General features: G+C 49.3%; 6 protein-coding genes across 6 annotated transcripts; 4 read left to right on the top strand and 2 right to left on the bottom strand.

The window, feature by feature from the left end:
• SNOG_08794 (hypothetical protein) lies at positions 1 to 1,661 on the top strand (the record flags this gene model as incomplete). The annotated part of the gene is made up of 2 exons (XM_001799050.1): positions 1 to 267; positions 372 to 1,661. The coding sequence occupies 2 exons, from the start codon at positions 1 to 3 to the stop codon at positions 1,659 to 1,661; spliced, it is 1,557 nt and encodes a 518-aa protein (XP_001799102.1).
• Positions 1,662 to 1,838: 177 nt separating this feature from the next.
• Positions 1,839 to 4,753, bottom strand: SNOG_08796 (hypothetical protein; the record flags this gene model as incomplete). The annotated part of the gene is made up of 5 exons (XM_001799051.1): positions 1,839 to 2,896; positions 3,060 to 3,158; positions 3,398 to 3,468; positions 3,825 to 4,158; positions 4,228 to 4,753. The coding sequence occupies 5 exons, from the start codon at positions 4,751 to 4,753 to the stop codon at positions 1,839 to 1,841; spliced, it is 2,088 nt and encodes a 695-aa protein (XP_001799103.1).
• Positions 4,754 to 5,458: 705 nt separating this feature from the next.
• SNOG_08797 (hypothetical protein) lies at positions 5,459 to 7,220 on the bottom strand (the record flags this gene model as incomplete). The annotated part of the gene is made up of 5 exons (XM_001799052.1): positions 5,459 to 5,820; positions 5,893 to 6,615; positions 6,699 to 6,814; positions 6,877 to 7,046; positions 7,077 to 7,220. 5 exons carry the CDS (start codon positions 7,218 to 7,220, stop codon positions 5,459 to 5,461), a joined length of 1,515 nt encoding a protein of 504 aa, XP_001799104.1.
• Positions 7,221 to 8,178: 958 nt separating this feature from the next.
• Positions 8,179 to 12,117, top strand: SNOG_08798 (hypothetical protein; the record flags this gene model as incomplete). The annotated part of the gene is made up of 4 exons (XM_001799053.1): positions 8,179 to 10,669; positions 10,706 to 11,295; positions 11,357 to 12,068; positions 12,107 to 12,117. The coding sequence occupies 4 exons, from the start codon at positions 8,179 to 8,181 to the stop codon at positions 12,115 to 12,117; spliced, it is 3,804 nt and encodes a 1,267-aa protein (XP_001799105.1).
• An 846-nt stretch (positions 12,118 to 12,963) lies between these two features.
• SNOG_08799 (hypothetical protein) lies at positions 12,964 to 14,601 on the top strand (the record flags this gene model as incomplete). The annotated part of the gene is made up of 4 exons (XM_001799054.1): positions 12,964 to 13,050; positions 13,140 to 13,673; positions 13,705 to 14,207; positions 14,241 to 14,601. The coding sequence occupies 4 exons, from the start codon at positions 12,964 to 12,966 to the stop codon at positions 14,599 to 14,601; spliced, it is 1,485 nt and encodes a 494-aa protein (XP_001799106.1).
• A 1,418-nt stretch (positions 14,602 to 16,019) lies between these two features.
• On the top strand, positions 16,020 to 19,004 carry SNOG_08800 (hypothetical protein; the record flags this gene model as incomplete). The annotated part of the gene is made up of 1 exon (XM_001799055.1): positions 16,020 to 19,004. One exon carries the CDS (start codon positions 16,020 to 16,022, stop codon positions 19,002 to 19,004), a length of 2,985 nt encoding a protein of 994 aa, XP_001799107.1.
• Between the last annotated feature and the right edge of the window lie 221 nt (positions 19,005 to 19,225).

A 19,225-nucleotide genomic window follows, 5' to 3' on the forward strand; every position in this document is an offset into this window, starting at 1 on the left:
ATGTTCATGCAGCAGCACTGCTTGCAGCATTTGGAGCAGATGTACGGATCGACACAAGGGCTTGCACAGGAGACCGATAGCATTTGGGTCTGCAAGTTCTTCGTCATCCTGGCTTTGGGCGAGCTGTATTCTACGACGCTGACAGCTGCCAAAGAGGCGAGGTCATCGACCGTTGCCGGGACTGAGTATTTCCTGACCGCCGTTGGGCTCTTGCAAGATCTATTCGAAGAGCCTTCAATTGATCAAATCGAGACACTGCTCCTATTTGTCAGTTCCCGCTCCCCTTCCTACTTCAATTGACTCATAGTCTCTTCTCCTCCTTCACAGCGGGCAAGTTGCAGATGAACCTTCTCACCTGACCATCTTTGCAGTCTTTCTACTCAAACGCGCTCGGCCGCGTTAAGTCGGCACATATGTATAGCGGTATGGCATTGCGCTCAAGCACTGTTATCGGCCTTCATCGCCCTGCTGCAGAATCTCCTGCCCTCACTGCCATAGAGCGTGAGCACCGCCGACGATTGTGGTGGACTGTTTACATCTTTGACCGTTCAACATGCTCCAAACTTGGTCAGCCCGTCACGATTCAAGACTCGGATATCGATGTGGCTGTGCCTTCTACAGACGGACTATCTCCTGCAGACCAGAAATCTTTGGGAAGCTCTGCAGATCACCTCATTGCGTTCATAAATTTGGCAAAGATCACAGGGTACATCATGAATGACGTTCATGTTCCCTCAGCCAAGGTCAGCGGAGAGAAACTTGTGAAGAACGTCCGGTCGATCTTGGGAAAACTACGAAATTGGGACAGTCATGTTCCAGCTCGGCTGCGATGGGACCCCGTTGGCGGTGTCCCTCGATCAGTGGCGTCTTTGCAACTGCACTTCAACCAATGCATCATTCTGACAACGAGGCCCATCCTTCTATACGTCTTTAAGCTCAAGAACCCTTTCACAGACGATGGTATCGACCTCCGTGGCAGCGGCGGCGGAACTAATACACCGCCGATCTCAGACACTATAAGATCGCTGGCTGATTCCTGCGTTACCGCTGCCCGGACATCGAATGCCATTATTGTACAGCTTTTTGTTGAAAACGCCCTGGCCACTTGTGGCTTTTTCGACGCGCATCATCTGTTTTCTTCAACAATTGTGCTGATAGTATCAGCCATCTCTTACCCAAATGCGAGCGATTCAGATGCCGTTCAAACAGCGTTTCAGCTTCTCGTAATGATGCGCGATAACGGAAACGCTATCGCGGGGGACTACTTTGCCCGTCTACTTCAGATCCAGGGGAGAGTCAGCCATCTATTTGCCCGGGCGACAGCCGATCAGGGAACTACTCCGCCTCTTAATAGAATGAGGGCGGAGCCGGGAGGAGCAATGGGAGAAGATGGTGATAGTGGAGGTGGCCAAGAGAGGTTTCCGAGCCATCTGAATCCGCTCGGAATGCCTTCCGCGGGTTCGGCAACTCTAGATGAATACGACTGGAGCAGATTCATAATTCCTTCGAACTTTTACACAAGCTTTGAGGACGCAGGCGGGGGTAATCTCACTGTTGATCCTCTAGATCACCCTCTCTTGCAAACATTCCTCAATAATACCGATGGCAGTCAGGACGAAAATAATCTTGTAGGCGCGGAGCACATGGAATTCGTGCTGTAGCTTTTAACTGGGGTTGCCAGCCTATTGGGCTATGATGTGTCCCTCACTTCCTTGTCAAGTGTCGAATTAAAGACATAAATGGAACTGATCCCTTGTTTTCGCGGTCAGGATTGTATTTTGCTTAAAGTAAATGATAGACCAGGCCTGCGCTAATTGCCCAAGCTTTACAATAATCCATCACGATGGAACCCTGAAAGCCTGAATAGCCTCAGCAATTGAATCCGCCACATATTCAACGTTGCCATCGTTGACACCACTCAAACTGGCCCGTCCATTGCGCATCAAATAGATGTGATGAACATCCCTGAGTCTCTGGATGTGTAGCTCGGTCAGGCCTGTGAAGCTAAACATGCCAATCTGTGACTCAAGATGGCTCCAGTCCCCAACATCATTGTGCTTTTCGATTTGCTCCCGTAATTTCCCTCGGACGCTCTTGATACGGTTGGACATGGTCTTCAAGTCTCTCTTCCACGCTTTGGTGAGTTCTGGGTTGGAAAGCACAGTATGAACTATGCGGCAGCCAAAGAGAGGACAATTCGAGATCTCTGCTCTGATGAGGCGATATAATTGGCTTTGTGCCCCCGCAGCAGTTGCCTGCGCAGAGAGGACGAGATGGAATGCACCTACTCTCTCGCCATAAAGTCCGAAATTCTTCGCAAATGACTGGGCGATACACATACCGGCTGGACCAGGGTGATGAACCAATGGAGAAGCATTAGTACTTCCGAAGAGTGTCTTATGGAAGAAACGAATTGCCCATGCATCAGCGTCCACGTCACCGGTCGCGAAGCCTTGGTAAGCCGAGTCGAAGAAAGCAAACAGCTTCTTGCGCAGAAAGAGCTGTGCCAACTCCTGCCATTGATCTTGTGTGGGATCAATGCCTGTGGGATTGTGAGCGCATGCATGCAAGATGACAACGTCGCCCTCCTCGGTCTCGTTCTCCAAAGTCGACACCATTCCCTCGAAGTCCAGCGACCGCGTCGATGCTTTGTAATAAGGGTATTTCTTCCGTGTCACGTTCGGGGCCGCGACTTCCCAGATAAGATGATGATTACCCCATGTCGGGTCGGAGATGAAGACGTTCCGAGGTTTCAATTGCTCAGCCAGGAATAAAGCACCGAGATGGTTAGCGCCTGTGCCGGAGATAGTTTGAACAGATACAACACGACTGGACAGGTTTTCATCATCTCCCAAAACAAGGTCCCTCGCGACATTCAAGTACGGTTCATATCCACCTATTCCTAGATACTCATGGTACAAGGAGGAGTCGCTATGAAGAATATCCTTGGCCTATACTATTGGGTTAGACACTGAAAAAGGAAGTAGAGATGGGAATGCGATCTGATAGACATACTGCTTTAACGCTTGGGAGAACCCATGGGTTGGATTTATCGTCACGATAAACCCCGGCTCCCAAGCTCACTTTTCTCGCATCCTTGTCGGCTACGAAGTCAGCGGTGATGGCAAAAGCCTCATCTCGCTCCAGGATAGGGACGTCTTTCAAATTTGGTGGCATAGCTCTCCTGTAGACTTTTGACTTGGTTCTTTGGTAGCAAGATCTTTCTTGGCAGGTAAAATGAAATATTCAGCTCGGTATATTTGCTCTCCACAGACAACAAACAGGAGCTGGGAAAGTTCTGTCTCGGTCAATATCTAGCCTTTTCGACCGATCATAGTGCTTTAGCCTATGTTATCAGCAGTAGTCGGTCTTCGTGCCGTCCACTCAAAATGCCGACCTTTCTTGCCGACCTTCCTATTTGGGTTCGGGACCCAACAAATCTCCGGGTCCACATCCCACGACATGTCTCTTTATACCAGAATTCTTTACTAAATGGAATTTAAGCTAGGATGTATTTGTGCCGATAGTCAGGAGGGCCTTCAGGACGCCCAAGTATACGCCAGCTCTAGAAGAATACATTGGGCGATCATTCATGACTCACAAGGATTATATTCCATGTAAACTCTTCTTTCATTTTCACTACTGGAGAGCTGCCAACGTGAGACGCTTATAGACAGCTACGCATTTGATCAGGTCGGGTATGGCAACCTGCTCGTTTTCTCCATGGGCATGCAAAATTGACCCAGGCCCGTAGAGGTATTTCTTGTGCGTTCCTGTCAACCGTTGAATATCAGTGCCGAACGACACAGGCTTATGCTCGATACCTGTCAGAAAGCATGGTGTTAGCTAGCAGGTATGTGGTTGAAGCGCTTCCCTCAGGGAAAGCCTGGCAAATAAATGTCTTACCTTCAAATTCATGGTCGAGCTTTGTCTCAGGATACGAAAAAGACTTCTTCAACTCGACGTCAGGATACTTGCTGACAACCCCTGCAACTTGCTTCACAATCTTTTCGAGATCGGCAGCGACCCGAACACCACATAGCGCGTAAGCATCCGCAGCTACAACGTTATAAGCCACGCCCCCCTGAAGCTTGCCGCAGTGGTATGTCGTGGGACCAAGGAGTTCCGACGTCGGTAGTTCCAAAGACTTCAATTCGTCTAATACAGAAATAAGCGCATCCGTTGCGCTCTTTCCCTGATGAGGATTTCCCTAGTGACACGAAACGCCTTTTGCAAAGAGCTCGAAAACGTAGTGGCCCTTGTGTCCAGTAGCTAGAGTTCCCTCTGTTGGCTCTCCAAAAATAACAGTTTCCCATGTGAGATCCATGTCGTTTGCCGCGAGCATTCCTGGTCCGCCCTTCTCCTCGCCAACAACAAAGAGCAGTGAGACGTCGCCATCCTTGACCTTGTTTTCTGCCTTCATTTCCTCCAGGGCAATAATTTGCGCTGCTAGCGGGCCTTTGTCATCGCAAGCGCCGCGGCCGTAAATGATGTCGCCTTTGATGCTCAATGGAATATGAGGTGGTACCGTATCCATGTGCGAGGTGAGCATGGTCCGAGCCTTGCGATTCTTACCCATGTAAGCGTACACATTGCGGCGAGTCGATCCTGGTGCAATGGGAATGAGCTCAACAGTGTAACCTCGATCCTTTAGGTAATTTTCAAGAAACAGGCCAATCTGTTCCTCTTCTTCACTAATAGATGGAATTTCCATCAATTCCTTGAGTAGCGTGACCACTGGAGTATCAGCCATGTTTTGAGATGGGCGAGAATTTTTGGCCCTTTCCGATTGAGTGGCAAGACGAGAGATATAAGTGTTCAGAGCTTGCGATGTCCACTGTGTGTTATTAGGTGTCAATGTGGAGAATCCAGGCAGTGTTCGCAAGCGGTTTGTGAATGCCACGATTGTTGTATCGAGAAATCGAGCTACACTATGCAGGGCGTCGGCGACTGTCACCGATCCGATCACCTGGATAGACATGGTCATAGCACTGATGGATAGATATGCGTAGGTCTGTAAGCACGACAGTCGGTCGATACGATCCGGCGCACCGAAGCAGCGAAGCCTCATAAGCCTTCGTGCACGCGACTAACACTGAGTCAATATTGGGACGGAAATATGACAGATTTGATAGTGATTACTAGGAAGCATTCATTATGCCAAATTCAGCGTGTCAGTGTGTCAGTGTGTCAGTGAATAATGTAGATCCTGAATATTGAGCCACTCTACTGGGATGAATGTGCAAATATAATGTATGTAGCATTTTTATCTGATGAAAGCAAAGAATTCGATACTCCCTGGAGACATGGTTTCGACCAGCAATCTCTATCGACTTGGGGCAGCACGTAACCATTACTTGGTTGATGCAGTTTTACATACAATGGAATTACCTGAACATCGCAGTTATTTACATGACAATGTCTGCCCACACGACTCCGAACGTAAGACCTGTCCACATCAGATGGAGTATCGGAAATGAAGGTCGTAGTCTCCGAGAGCAGCATTCGGTTCGATTTGGGTTCCAGCCTGCTCAGCCGCCAGCAGCTTAGCCGCTCGCGTTCTATTGACCCACATGAAGGCAAACATGATGCAACAGACATCAAACAGGGCAAAGCAGGCTAGCCCTAACGCAATACGAAGGCCAGGCAAGTACTTTGGCGCGCTCTTCGAGGTAAAAATTTGTCCGACTGCGACACCCGCGGTGTTTCCAAGGGTGAGCGTGAAGCCAACCATGGTGGCTCGCTTGTAATGCCGCGAGACGTTGTCTTGCAACCACATGATGGAGAGACCGGTTGTCGGGTAGATGCCCAAAGCCGCGACTGAAGTAAGTATCAGCAAAAGGTACCATGTGAGAGAACTAACAGGAGGATTAATGCGAAATCTGAACTCACCAAAACATGCGAAGAATTTGACCTTCAAATTATCGACCGTAATCAAGATCGAGTAGCCAGTGATCAAGCAAACAAGACCAACAATGAGGAACGGCCCTCGGAGCCCCGTTCGATCTGACGCCCAAGCAAGCGCCAGGAAGAATATTAGAGCAACGAAGAAGATTGGCGCAGTCATTAGGTTTGCGCGGACTGACGTATATCCTAGTCCGCGTACAATGACAGGCATAAAAGTCGTTAAGCCGTAAAGGCTGATGTTGATGGAAAACTGATACGCGAAAAACGCATACCACTTCGGATCGACGAACGCCTTCAGACACTCGCTCCAAGTGAATTCATCGTCATATCCCCAAGACGGATCGGAATCATAACGAAGCTTCATCATCCGCTTCTCTTCTTCAGTAAGGAACCATGCCTCGGTAGGTGTAGTAGGAAAGATGAACCAGAAGAGGGGCACAAATATGACGGTGATGGCTCCTTCGACCGCAAATAGCCATCTCCATCCCGAGAAGTTGGAAGTGCGGATCTGCGTGAGGCCAAACGCCAACAGCCCGCCGAAGGCACTAGAAAGGGCACTGAATGCGAAGATGAAGGAAGATCGTTGACCTCGTTCAGACTTCTTGTACACCAATCCGATATAGACGTTGACACAGGGAATGAGTCCAGCTTCGAAAAACCCGATGAGAAGCCGACAAGCGTAAAGTCCGTAATGATTCTTGATGAAGGCTACACCATCGTATTCGTGTCAGCATTCATACTTCGATATTCAACATTGTTAAATGTGGATTGCGCATGCCATTTGAACTTACACATTCCAATACAGACAATTCCCCAGCAGAAAGCGCATGTTGTCATGAGGGGTTTAGGCCCAACGACTTTGAGTAGAATAGCAACTGGCCCTTCGAACGGAACATATGTAGCGAATCTGGAAATAGGGGCGTCAGATACAAGTTGAAGCTGAGAGAGATTGGCAAAGTTGATGCTTACAGAAGCGTGGTGGCAATGCCGAATTGATTGCCAATGAGACCAATTTCTTCTGGCATACCAGCGATATTGGCGTTACCCAGGTTGCTTCTGTCGAGATTGGACATCATGTACAAAATACCCATTCCTACTATAGCGTACAGCTGTGCATTGTCAACATCGCAATCGATCAGCTGGCCATGAGTATGTCCAGGTTCACATACATCGAACTTTCTCATCATCCTGCGCTCCTTTACCGGATCAATGTGGTACAACTCGTTCGCCGCTTCTCCAAGGGTCCCATTGGATTCAGTTGTGTGTAAGCCCATCTCGTCTCCTTTTCTGGGCGACTCGTCTGGGCTGCCCATGGTCATGAAGCGCAATGTTCCTTGTATCTCAAGCTTTTTCGATATCTATGGATGGTTTTTAATTCGACAGAAATTATGTGAGCCAGAGTCTGATGGAGGCCGAGTGGAGATAGCAAGTCACAAACGTCCTAAAGCGACAGCTTGCCTGCAGACAGGATGTAGACGCTGTGGGCCTTATGTGCGGCTGGGAGCCTATGGCCAAACCTGGGGTAACGCTATTGGACTTATCAGAAAAGGTATAAGCTTCTCGGAAGATAAGATACACAGATAGGCTGACCGACCTGCGAATTCAAAGATGATGCGCAATGTTGGTCCAGGCGGCTATCTCCTGCATCAGCGCTGCCCATCCTGCTTGATTACATACCTAGATACGGTATGAATGCACGTGATCTACATATCTCAAGTTACCATAAGTGACCCTAGCTGACGATGGTTCGGATGCGAAAGTCGGCCAGTGCCAGTGGGTTCATTTTGTCTTATCTTATCTAGCTACTAGCTAGACTAGCGTGGTGGGTCGGTTGCGATAGGCCGACATAACGCCATGGACATTAGGGCATGTTCCAGTACCACCGGGGCTCTAGGACTATCGGCGCGAGCTTTCAAGAGATATCAGATCTATAAAGTGGCGTAGTTTCTGCACGCGGCATGTATTCGGTTCAAGTTATCCGCTAGTAAGTCGGCTCTCATAATCTTTGTCGGTCTTTACTCTAACGGTCAGTCGGGCCAATCAGCCGACCAAACATTCTTCACGCAGCAGTGCAAGGTTGAATGTAGGTTGAACGCTACACACGTACTCCACCAATAGACTTACACCCGGTAACTGGGGGAGTTCAAAGATATAAGAAAATATATAACTTATAAATCGGCTGCTTATCCCACATCCTATATCAAAAATCTCTTTCCGTCTCATTCTCGAAATATCAATGCTTCTTGTCGAAGCACTTGCGGTTTCTCAAACATGACAGACGCCAAGCCGTCAGGAATTCGCATTGCCATTGATCGTGGTGGTACCTTCACAGACGCCTGGGCATGGATACCCGATTCTGATGAGAAGCTGGTGATCAAAGTGCTCTCACAAAGCCCTGATGATTACCCAGACGCGCCGACAGAATGTATTCGCCAGATCCTGGAGATAGCCAGTGGCAAGCCGATTCCAAGAGGAACACTTCTCAATCTGGACGCCGTTGAGTCCATCCGAATGGGCACTACTGTGGCAACAAATGCTCTCCTGGAACGAAAAGGAGAGCCTACGGCCTTGGTGATAACCAAGGGATTCCGTGATGTTTTGGAGATCGGAAACCAAGCTCGGCCTCACATCTTCGACTTGTCAGTCCGCCGAATGGGCAAGCTGTATGAGACAGTGGTTGAAGTCGATGAACGTGTCACCATCGAGGAGTTCACTGAGCACCCTAATCCTAAGCCTGTCATTGATGTTGCAAGCGATCCTGCTTTGGTGAAGGGGCTGTCGGGAGAGGCCGTCCGCATTATCAAAGCGCCAAATTACGACGAAGTCCGGAAAGACCTGTCAGCGTTATCGGATCGCGGTTATCGCAGTGTGGCGGTTGCCATGATGCATTCATACACTTTCCAAGACCACGAGCAGGGCGTGGCCGAAATCGCTCGAAAACTCGGCTTCCGCGTCTCTGCATCTTCCGATCTCCAAAAAATGGCCAAAATCGTACCGCGTAGTCAATCGGCGGTGGCAGACGCCTACCTATCGCCTGTGACTGACGCATATCTCGCTAGTTTTCGCAAGGGCTTCGAAGGCCAATTAGAGGATCAAAATGGAAAGAAACTGTTCTTGAACCAGTCAGACGGTGGCCTGACGGCGTACTCAAGTTTCACTGGCTTACGCGGCGTGCTCAGTGGCCCTGCCGGTGGTGTCATTGGCCTCTCAAAGACTTGCTACGATTCCAACGACGGCACTCCTGTGTTGGGTTTCGATATGGGTGGCACGAGCACGGATGTCGCTCGCTATGCTGGATCTCTGGAACACATATTTGAAAGCACCATCGCGGAGGTCACTATTCAGACGCCACAGTTGGATATCAACACAGTGGCAGCTGGTGGTGGCTCCATTCTGAGATGGGAAAATGGTCTGCTCAAAGTTGGCCCGGGCAGTGCTGGTGCCAACCCTGGTCCTGCTTGCTACGGAAGAGGCGGGCCTCTCACAGTCACAGACGCCAACTTCTTCCTTGGCAGAATTGTCCCCGACCTCTTCCCTCGGCCTCTAGATAAAGATGTCGTCAAGGAAAAGTTTGAAGCCTTGACCATGCAAATAAACGAGGAAAAGGCTGGAGCGACCAGTTTTACCTCTGAAGAGGTGGCGATGGGATTTCTCAACGTCGCTAATGCAACTATGACAAGGCCCATCAGAACGTTAAGTGAAGGCCGCGGCTTCGAAGCAGGAGCCCACAATCTCGGATGCTTTGGTGGTGCTGGAGGACAACACGCCGTCGCTGTGGCTCGAGACCTCGGCATCCAGCGTGTTATCATTCCTCGGTACTCCAGTATCCTATCCGCATATGGAATGGCACTCGCAGACGTTGTCATTGAGAACCAGGAGCCAGAAACAATCAACTTCTCCGGACAAGCGTTGGACCATTTGCAAAGCCGCTTTGACAGGTTGTGTGCTCAGGGTGTTCGGTCACTCCAGTCTCAAGGATTCTCTCCTGACCAGGTCAAACATGAATTATTTCTCAGCATGCGATACCAGGGCAGTGATACATCATTGATGATCTCTCACCCTGGTTCACTCGCCAACTTCGAGGATGCTTTTGTTGCTCGCCACCAACAAGAGTTTGGCTTCACGCAAACGCGAAGTACCATTGTGGATGATGTAAGAGTGCGCAGCATCGGCCAGGGTGCTGACTTCAAACTCTCCAACCCGTTCGAGGAGCTACGTAAAGCCCGCTTAACTCCACCAGCCACTCCAAGTAAGCCGCGAGCTTCCACTAAGGTATATTTCGAGGGCAATGGGTGGACAGAGACTGCTTTGCTTTATCTCGACGACCTTGCAGTCGGCAGTACCGTCCGTGGACCTGCCATGGTGGTTGACAAGACCCAGACCATTGTGCTTGATCCATCAAGTGCTGCCACGGTCCTGCCCGAACATTTAGTCTTGGAAATCCTGGACGTTGATGCACCCGAAGTCACCACAGATGCGGTAGACCCAGTGCAGCTTTCCATATTTGGTCATCGGTTCATGAGTGTCGCTGAACAGATGGGACACACTATGCAAAAAACATCCATCTCCGTCAACATCAAGGAACGTCTGGACTTTTCTTGCGCTGTGTTTTCGGCGACTGGTGGCTTGGTCGCTAATGCTCCACATATTCCAGGTCATCTTGGCTCCATGAGTTATGCTGTTGCGTACCAAGCTAAGCTATATGGACATGGTGAGCTCAAGCCCGGGGATGTTTTGCTCAGCAACCATCCTTGCGCAGGAGGTACGCATTTGCCCGACCTAACCGTAACTACGCCAGTCTTCAGCGAAGAGGACCCCACCAAGATTCTATTCTTTGTGGCCAATCGCGGCCATCACGCTGATATTGGTGGCATCCAGCCGGGATCAATGCCTCCCCATTCCACTGAGCTGTGGCAGGAAGGTGTCGCTGTCGAAACTTTCAAAATTGTAAAGGAAGGCGTATTCGATGATGCGGGGCTTCACAAGATTTTAGTTGATATTCCGGCTTCATACCCAGGGTGCAGTGGGACTAGAACTCTCAAGGACAATATTGCAGATCTCAAGGCCGCTATTGCATCTAATAACAGAGGCATCCAGCTCATCAATGCTTTAGTGAAAGATTACTCCTGGCCAGTCGTCGAGTTTTACATGGAAGCTATCCAGAAAAACGCTGCACAGTCTGTACGAGATTTGCTGAAGACGTTCAGCCAACGATTTGAAGGACAGTATCTGCAGGCAACTGACTATCTCGACGATGGAACGGTTTTGTCACTTCAGATCAACATAGACCCTGAAAGCGGTGATGCTGTGTTCGACTTTGAGGGTACTGGACCTGAACACTTTGGTAACCTGAATTGCCCACCCGCGGTCATGCTCTCTGGAATCATGGTAAGACACAAGCATCTTGCATCCGAATTCTGGAACCACGTGTGGCTAATCTGTATTCCAGTATTGCCTGCGATCCATGGTCGCAACTGAGATGCCTTTGAACCAAGGCTGTCTCGATCCTATCAAGTTGAAACTTCCAGAACACAGCATCCTATCACCTTCGCTCAAAGCTGCGACTGTCGGATCCAATGTCGAGACATCGCAACGAATTGTGGACTTGGTCTTCAAAGCGTTCCAAGCCTGTGCTGCATCTCAAGGTACTTGCAACAACCTGACCTTCGGGTACGGAGGTACAGACAGTACCACAAAAGAGGTAGTTAAGGGCTTTGGATACTATGAGACGATCGCTGGTGGCTCTGGTGCTGGGGCAGACTGGCAGGGTGAGAGTGGTGTACATACCCACGTCACAAACACCAGAATGTCTGATCCAGAAATCTTCGAGAAGAGATATCCTGTCTTGTTACACGAATTTTCAATCCGCCAAGGCAGTGGTGGCGATGGTCTCAATCGTGGTGGTGACGGCTGTGTACGGGATATCGAGTTTCGCATGCCGCTCCAGGTCTCTATTCTCTCAGAGCGCAGAGTCATTGCGCCGTACGGCATGGCAGGGGGTGAGGAAGGCAAGCGCGGTCTGAATCTCTGGGTTCGGAAAGACCCCATCGACGGCACCATCAGGACAATCAGTCTGGGTGGCAAGGCGACGACGACAATGAATGCCGGCGATAGGATCATCGTGATGACACCAGGTGGTGGCGGTTACGGACCCAGTCCTAGTAAGTCAAGGAAGGAACAAAGATTTGGGGTTTTCAAGATTGGAGATAAATTTGCGAATCACGCGCCGTCAAGAGCGGGCGGCAGTGTGACACAAAGAGCTGCGACAGCCGAAGGGAATTAGAGCATCTTCCGCGATTTTGTAGTTGATACCCTTTCCAGACAGCACTTTCACCCATGTTGCTCTCCCTTCCTTCAACTCGACATCAACATTTAAGAACGCCACCAGCTCCGGACGCAGATTGCGCTCGCACTGTTAGAGCCCAGCAGCTTTTTGAGGGCTATCTTGAAATTCACGTACTATCTAAGCAGCCTGAACCAGAAAGGCAATAAATATAATACCTAAGAACATCTGCATGAAGCACTTTCAGACCCTGGCACGGTGCATGCAACCATAACGCGAGAAAATCATCTTTCGACTATGTTTGCCAATCAGTTGATATTGTCGGGATGGAGAAGGTAAAGTCGATTAGCCTATCAGCGCATACTCCATTCGGATTCCCCTTTCCCGCCTTCAGCATCACCGTCAATACTGCGCAAACTCGCACATTCATACGCACACTGATCTACAGCTCTATGGGCACTTTTTTCGCGCTCCAGGGACATTCAAAATTCTGCGCGTTTGTGCAAGTGTCCTCTAGCCCCGTTCACCGGACAAAGATATATTAAATAGGAGAGGCAGTCTGAAGAGTTTCGCGACCGAACAGTTTTATGCTGTATGCAATCTTGTTGGTGGAACTGCTCTGTACTCGATGGTTGCCTGGCGCGAGGGGCATCTGCACCGCCCAAACAGACCCAAGTTCGTAGAAAATGATTCGTTCAACATACTTTTGCGTGATATCTCATAGTCAAAACTTCTGAACTAACTGGTAGGTCGTTGCAATCAAGGATATTACCATGTGCGGTCAACCATTCCATTATGCGCCCGAGATGTCACTCACTGAATCCTATTCGTCTCTCCCACCTCAACCCATTCCACAACATGTTCACCGAGAAAGATGAAGACGACAAAAGCAAAGGGTAAATGAACATTCCAAAATGCAATATGACTGACACAGCTGACACCAACTCAGATGAATCTCGACGGCAGCGACACTGAGTCCGAGTTGCACGCGCCCTTGGCGGCTGGGGATCCTGGAATGCAAAATCAAGGGGAGTTGTCACAAGCAGTGGAGAAGGGCAGTCGCTGCGACACAAAAGACCTGTATCGGCTTCCGCGTGCCGACAATCCTGAGAGGTTCTACTGGGCGGACGAGAAGCCAGCTAACTTCGGTTATGAAGAGAAGGAGAAAACAAAGAAGGCGCGGGAAGCCTTTGCCGTCAACATCTTGCATCGTTTCAATGATGATCTTGATGAATGGGCTATTCACAAAGTGCGTATCAACAGCACCAAGCTCCATAAGGTGCTTGAGAAAGTTCTCGAGGGGTACCCTGGACTCACCCAGCACGAGCTCAAGTCATTCTCGCCTCCATTCCTACCGTTTGTGCATCGATGGAAAGACTTGATTATGTACAATGACACAGTCGAACGCGATTCGGTAACGCTTGAACATCTGCAGCTGTTGCGCAGCGTCCTGGAGCCTCTCCTCGAAAAGTCGTTTGAAAAGGTGAAGAAGCGCTTCGGCTGCGTCTGGCAAGATCGACTTGTCGCCGTTGACTGAAGACCAATGTCTGCTTACGCAGCCCAAAGCAAGATGCTTCAACATCGAGAAAAAGCTATGGGAGTTCCTCGATATTACTAAACTGCACGACATACCCTGGGCGGAACGCGCGTTCGACAACCTCGTTCTGGCGCAGGATGAGAAAGACCTTCTGCTTGCTCTGGTGGACCGCGATCAATTCAGCGACGGCAAGACCTTTGACGACTTCATTGGTGGAAAGGGTCAAGGAATGATTATGTTGTTATGCGGACCGCCAGGTGTTGGCAAGACCCTCACTGCCGAAAGCGTAGCAGAGCACTTGCGCCGCCCACTGTACAAGCTCGGCGGAGGCGATTTGGGCATTGCTGCCAACGTAGTTGAGTCAAATCTCGGCAAGGCTTTGGCACTCAGCGGGCACTTCGGGGCAGTGCTTCTCATAGATGAGGCGGACGTATTCATGGAAGCGCGATCTTCCAATAACCTCCAACGCAATGAGCTTGTGTCCGTCTTTCTGCGGCTACTCGAATAGTACAGTGGCATCACGATTCTGACAACGAACCGTATGCGCAGCATCGACACGGCTTTCGAGTCGCGCGTTGACATTACACTCTCGTATAACTCTTTTACAGAAGCCGATCGCAAGAAAGTTTGGGAGAACTTCATGGCCAATTTCGAACCTGATGCTGTCGAGGTTGGTCAGGCTGATCTCGTCAAGCTCGCCAAGTGGCAATTCAACAGCCGACAGATCAAGAGTGCGATCAAGACAGCCCGCGTCCTGGCGACAAAGAAGCAGGAGCCATTGAATGCGCATCATCTCGGCGCCGTATGGAATTTGCGGAGCAAGGCGCTAGGCATGATGAATGAAGATGAGGAGATGAGTGGCAATATGAGCTAAGCAAGAACGAATAAGCAAAGTTGCTTTAAGAACCTCGGGACGCAGAACGCCTAGCTGAAACCAACCCTGCAACAAGGCCTCATGATCAAGCGAAGCGGAGTACAACGTTACTACGTGAACAGAAGACTCTCATTGCAGTGAATTTATTGACGATCTCATGAGGATTGGCAAAGCAACCAGAAGCTGAGCAGGGCCGCAGAAATGACGGCGGTAAACCTACATAGAACTCCTTTAAGTACCGTGCTGCCATCAACCGGGACACACTGATTACATCAATACAGTTGCTCAGAACAATGTTCTTTTGAACTTTTTGCGACTTGCTTGTCGTCTGTAATGCTAATCTATTATTTCTCACCCTCGCCTGCTCGGTTCGCGTGCGCAAATATCGTGCAGGGTGGGCTTGGGCTCGCTTGTGTGTGCGTGATGACAGTGTGTGGTGGCTCAAGGTGCTCTCAACTAGGCTGGCGCTGTGTTACCGGAAGGAAGCGTTGATCATATCCGTGTCGCTTACCATCGCGTAACAGTAGACATGGTACGTCACTTGAAAATTAAACAAGTTTTTTGACAACTGAAAAACACTACAGTTACATCTAAGGTTCATCAGCAAAGTCATGGCCCAAGCGTTTTTCAGTGTTATACGAAGCGGCTTGACCATAGGATGTCGCCACAATACTTGCGTAGGCTTTTCTCCGAACATCCCGAGATGAAGAGCCTTGTCACAAGCCATATGTGATCTGCTGTTGTATGGCGGCTAAGTCAGCTTCAAGCTGAACATCATCCAGAATGGACCCGTCTTCAGCCTGAGAGACAATTCGCCCACGACATGCGCCTTGCTTTTCGTTCGCCCAGAAGGGATGAAGGCGCCTTCTAGACGCTCACAAGGAACTCGGGCTCTTATCGCCTTGGACTCGAGCAACGAATCAGATCTGATGAAGCGTTCCTACACTACCGGAAACCCATTTATCGACTGATATGGAGGAGGGAGGAGAATTCCGGGTCTGGTATTTGACACCGAGATGGCTTGAAAGTGGTCACGCATTTTGTGCCGTGTCTGCTGCGGGAAGACTCAGCTTCCGTCTAGACTCGCACCTGGTACCCTTGTTATCTTCAGCCTCGTGGTGACCGCTGACAGTAAGCTGCATCGCCACACATAAATACGTAGATGACGACTTTCGTGAGACGCCTATACTTCTGTTCTCTGCATACTCATTTCCTGATTCGGTGCACGTATTTATAAGTCCTTACTCATCTTTCACATCTAAAGTAGGCTCCCCCAATCTCTCGCAACAAATCTCGTATCCTATTCAGCTCCATCCAATTCTCAATATTGTCATTTCAATAAAATGACAGACGAATCTGAAACTTGTCACAAAGAAAGTTCATTTCTGAACGATGAGAGGGCTGAAAGATCAAAGCTTATGAGATTCGATGATGATGCCCTTAAAGACATGAAGGAGTATAGGTATAAACCGCTGTCACATTCCAAGAAACGGATACGTCTTCTTCAACTGAGCGCCGGCACAATTCACAACTCTTCTATCGACTGCGAGCTCGTCGAAGCTGATTACGACAACGATTTTCATATTCCGACTGAAGTAACTCATGATGAGTACGGAAACTCTAAGGGGAAAGATGTCGAAGCTGGGGCCGCACCGGAGGCTAAGGAGGATGAAAAGAGCAAAGAATGGATGAGGGTGAAGGGCATTGAAATCAAGTACCAAGCATTATCGTGGTGCTGGGGATCCGGAAACGCAGACTACTGTGTGACAATCAGAGACGGCAAACACTATTACAAGAAGGCAGTGCGCAGGGACCTGGCTCTCGCTTTGAAGAATCTCCGCAAACCTACGAAAATCCGGACGCTCTGGATTGACGCAATATGCATAAATCAGGCAGATTCCAATGAGAGAAATCAACAGGTGCAAATGATGGCAAGAATCTACACAAGAGCAGAGAAGGTCTGCATTTGGCTTGGAGAAGACAACCAAGAAAGCGCGCTTGCGATTAAATTTATTAAAGAGGAAATTACCCAGCTGAACGACTTCGATAAAATAAGCTCGGATAAGAAATACAGCGACAAGTGGCGAGCCTTGTTAATGCTCATGCAGCGGGAGTGGTTTTCTCGCCGATGGGTTGTTCAAGAGATCTCTCTAGCTAAGGACGCTCGGATCTACTGCGGCCCTGATTCAATTCGATGGAAAGAATTCGCAGTCGCTGTAGAACTTTTCGTTGAGGTAGAATCTGCTACCCATGGGCTCTCGGAAGTCATGCAGAAGGACGCAAAATTTGAGCATATTCCTGGCTGGTTCGAACATGTTTCTGAACTTGGAGCTAGTCTCTTAGTGCATGCAACTGGCAAGGTTTTCCGAGCTCATGGGACACCTATGGATGACCACTACGATGATGGTCTTGATGACCCCATCAAAGCAGCACAATACTTCAAGGAAGTTCATACAATCGATCCTCTCGACCGGAAAAGCCTCCTGAGCCTGGAGTATCTGGTAACGACCATGTTCATCTTCAAGGCAACCGAATGCAGAGACTCGATCTACTCCATGCTAGCGATCGCAAGAGATGCTGCGCCATATGCTGAGCAGAGCAGCACATTTGACGATACCAATCAGTCCCACACAATTGACATGTCTTTCAATAAGATAATATATGATTGTTTTCTTGCAGAGAAACCATTTGTAGTCGATTATGCCAGGCCGTATTCAGATGTCTGCCGAGACTTTGTCGAGTTTTGCATCCAGCGTAGTAATGCCTTGGACCCAGTACAAGCATTGGATATTCTTTGTCGTCCATGGGCGTTGGATCCACCAAGGAAAAAATCTGTCCGACTCTCGACTGAAGATGCAGGAGGAGGTTCAGATCAGAACAAGCGGATACAAACACAAAGATCGTGGCTTGTTCGAGAATGCAGGGTGCGTGTCGAGTTTGGTTGGGTACGACCACATAAATGGAAATACGAAAAGTCTGACAAGGACGTTTGGCACGAAGACGTTCGTACATTAGACGAATACCTGAAGCACAATGAGGCCAAAGAAAGTGGGGAGATGGTGCAATCTTTCGGTTGCTCGTGGAGCACTTCCTTCTATGGGGGCCTACGGAAAGCCTCGTGGAAGAAACCTGAGGGATGGGACAGAGTAAAAGACTTCCTGCAAGGGCCAAGCAAGCATATCTCAGGACTGAAACGCAAAATGAAAACTATGAAAGGAAACTCAGTCGCAGACGAGGTAAGTGCAGATTTAGATTTGCCGTCCTGGGTCGCTCGTGCCAAGAATGCCCCCTTCGAACTTCACGCTCACCCAGGATTTGAGGCCGAGAAAACGGGACGAGCGCACGCAGAACCTCTCGTTGGGTCGCCTAAGGATGGTCATAGGAACTACAGCGCTGCCCAAACATGGAAAGTAGACCTCCAAAAGCTTAAGTTCAAGAAGAGGCCTTACTTGGGACACTATAGTCTTTACGTTGAAGGTTTCGTTATCGACGAAGTAGCAGAGGTGGCGGCTGCATCTCAAGGAGGTAATATTCCGGCATCATGGCTTGACATGACCGGCTGGAATCCACCGTATAATGATGACCCACCGGCCGAATTCTGGCGGACAATCGTTGCTGACAGAGGATCTGATGATCGGAACCCTCCAGCTTACTACGCGCGAGCTTGTAAGGAGTCTGTTAAGAAAGGAGGCATTGCCAGCGGAAGAGTGAACACCACGGCTCTAATCAATAATGAGCGGAATTCGATTATTGCAGCGTTCTGTCGCCGAGTACAAGCTGTAATCTGGGGTCGCTCGTTGTTTCGGACAAAGAAAGGAAGGCTAGGAATCGCGGCTGAAAGCGTGCAGCCAGGTGACAAGATTTGTATCCTTTATGGATGTACAGTCCCAGTTATCCTAAATCAGCAAATGAAGACGCCGAACGAGCAAAGGGACGAAGCGCTAGAGGATCGGATCCAAGCTTTCAAATCCTGCGTTCAAAGGTTGAAGATCATTCGGGAGAGAAAAGCAAGATACAGGGGAATATCAAACGAAAATCCAGGTTGGGAGGAAGAGGTCAAAGTAAAGACAGCTGAGGTCAACAAAATCTTGGAAATGTTGAAAGGCCAACGAGAGGAAAATGAGGAGCGGACGAAAAGGCAGATGAAGGCTATGCAGGCAATGAAGGAGAAGGACCATGGAAGCCCTTGGGGCGTATCTACTCCGTGGAACTGGTGGTGGGGGGACAGCAAGGAAAATTTGAAACGAGAACAAAAGCAGATGAAGGAAGCCGAGAAAGAGATGGACGACACGCTTCACTACATATTTCGGGGAGGAGCTTATGTGAATGGCTGTATGGATGGAGAAGCACTGCGAGCAAAGTTTTATGAGGAAAGTGAGGACCGGCTCTTTGAGTTGAGGTAATCAGGGTGTTGTTTCAATCGAATGTAATTTTGAACCTGAGCCGTGGGGAGCATCAGATCACATTTTATGGACGCAAGTTTCCCTTTAAGGCCCTGTCACTGGCTTGGTGTGATCTAATGATATGATGTTGTGGCCCCTGTGCTGGAACTTTATTGACACATCCCCGCATATGACTTTCATTTTACTTTACTACTGTCACTCATCAAACAGCTTGAAGATCA

Source organism: Parastagonospora nodorum, assembly GCF_000146915.1.
Source record: "Parastagonospora nodorum SN15 chromosome Unknown scaffold_13, whole genome shotgun sequence".
In the NCBI taxonomy this organism is placed as follows: Eukaryota; Fungi; Ascomycota; class Dothideomycetes; order Pleosporales; family Phaeosphaeriaceae; genus Parastagonospora; species Parastagonospora nodorum.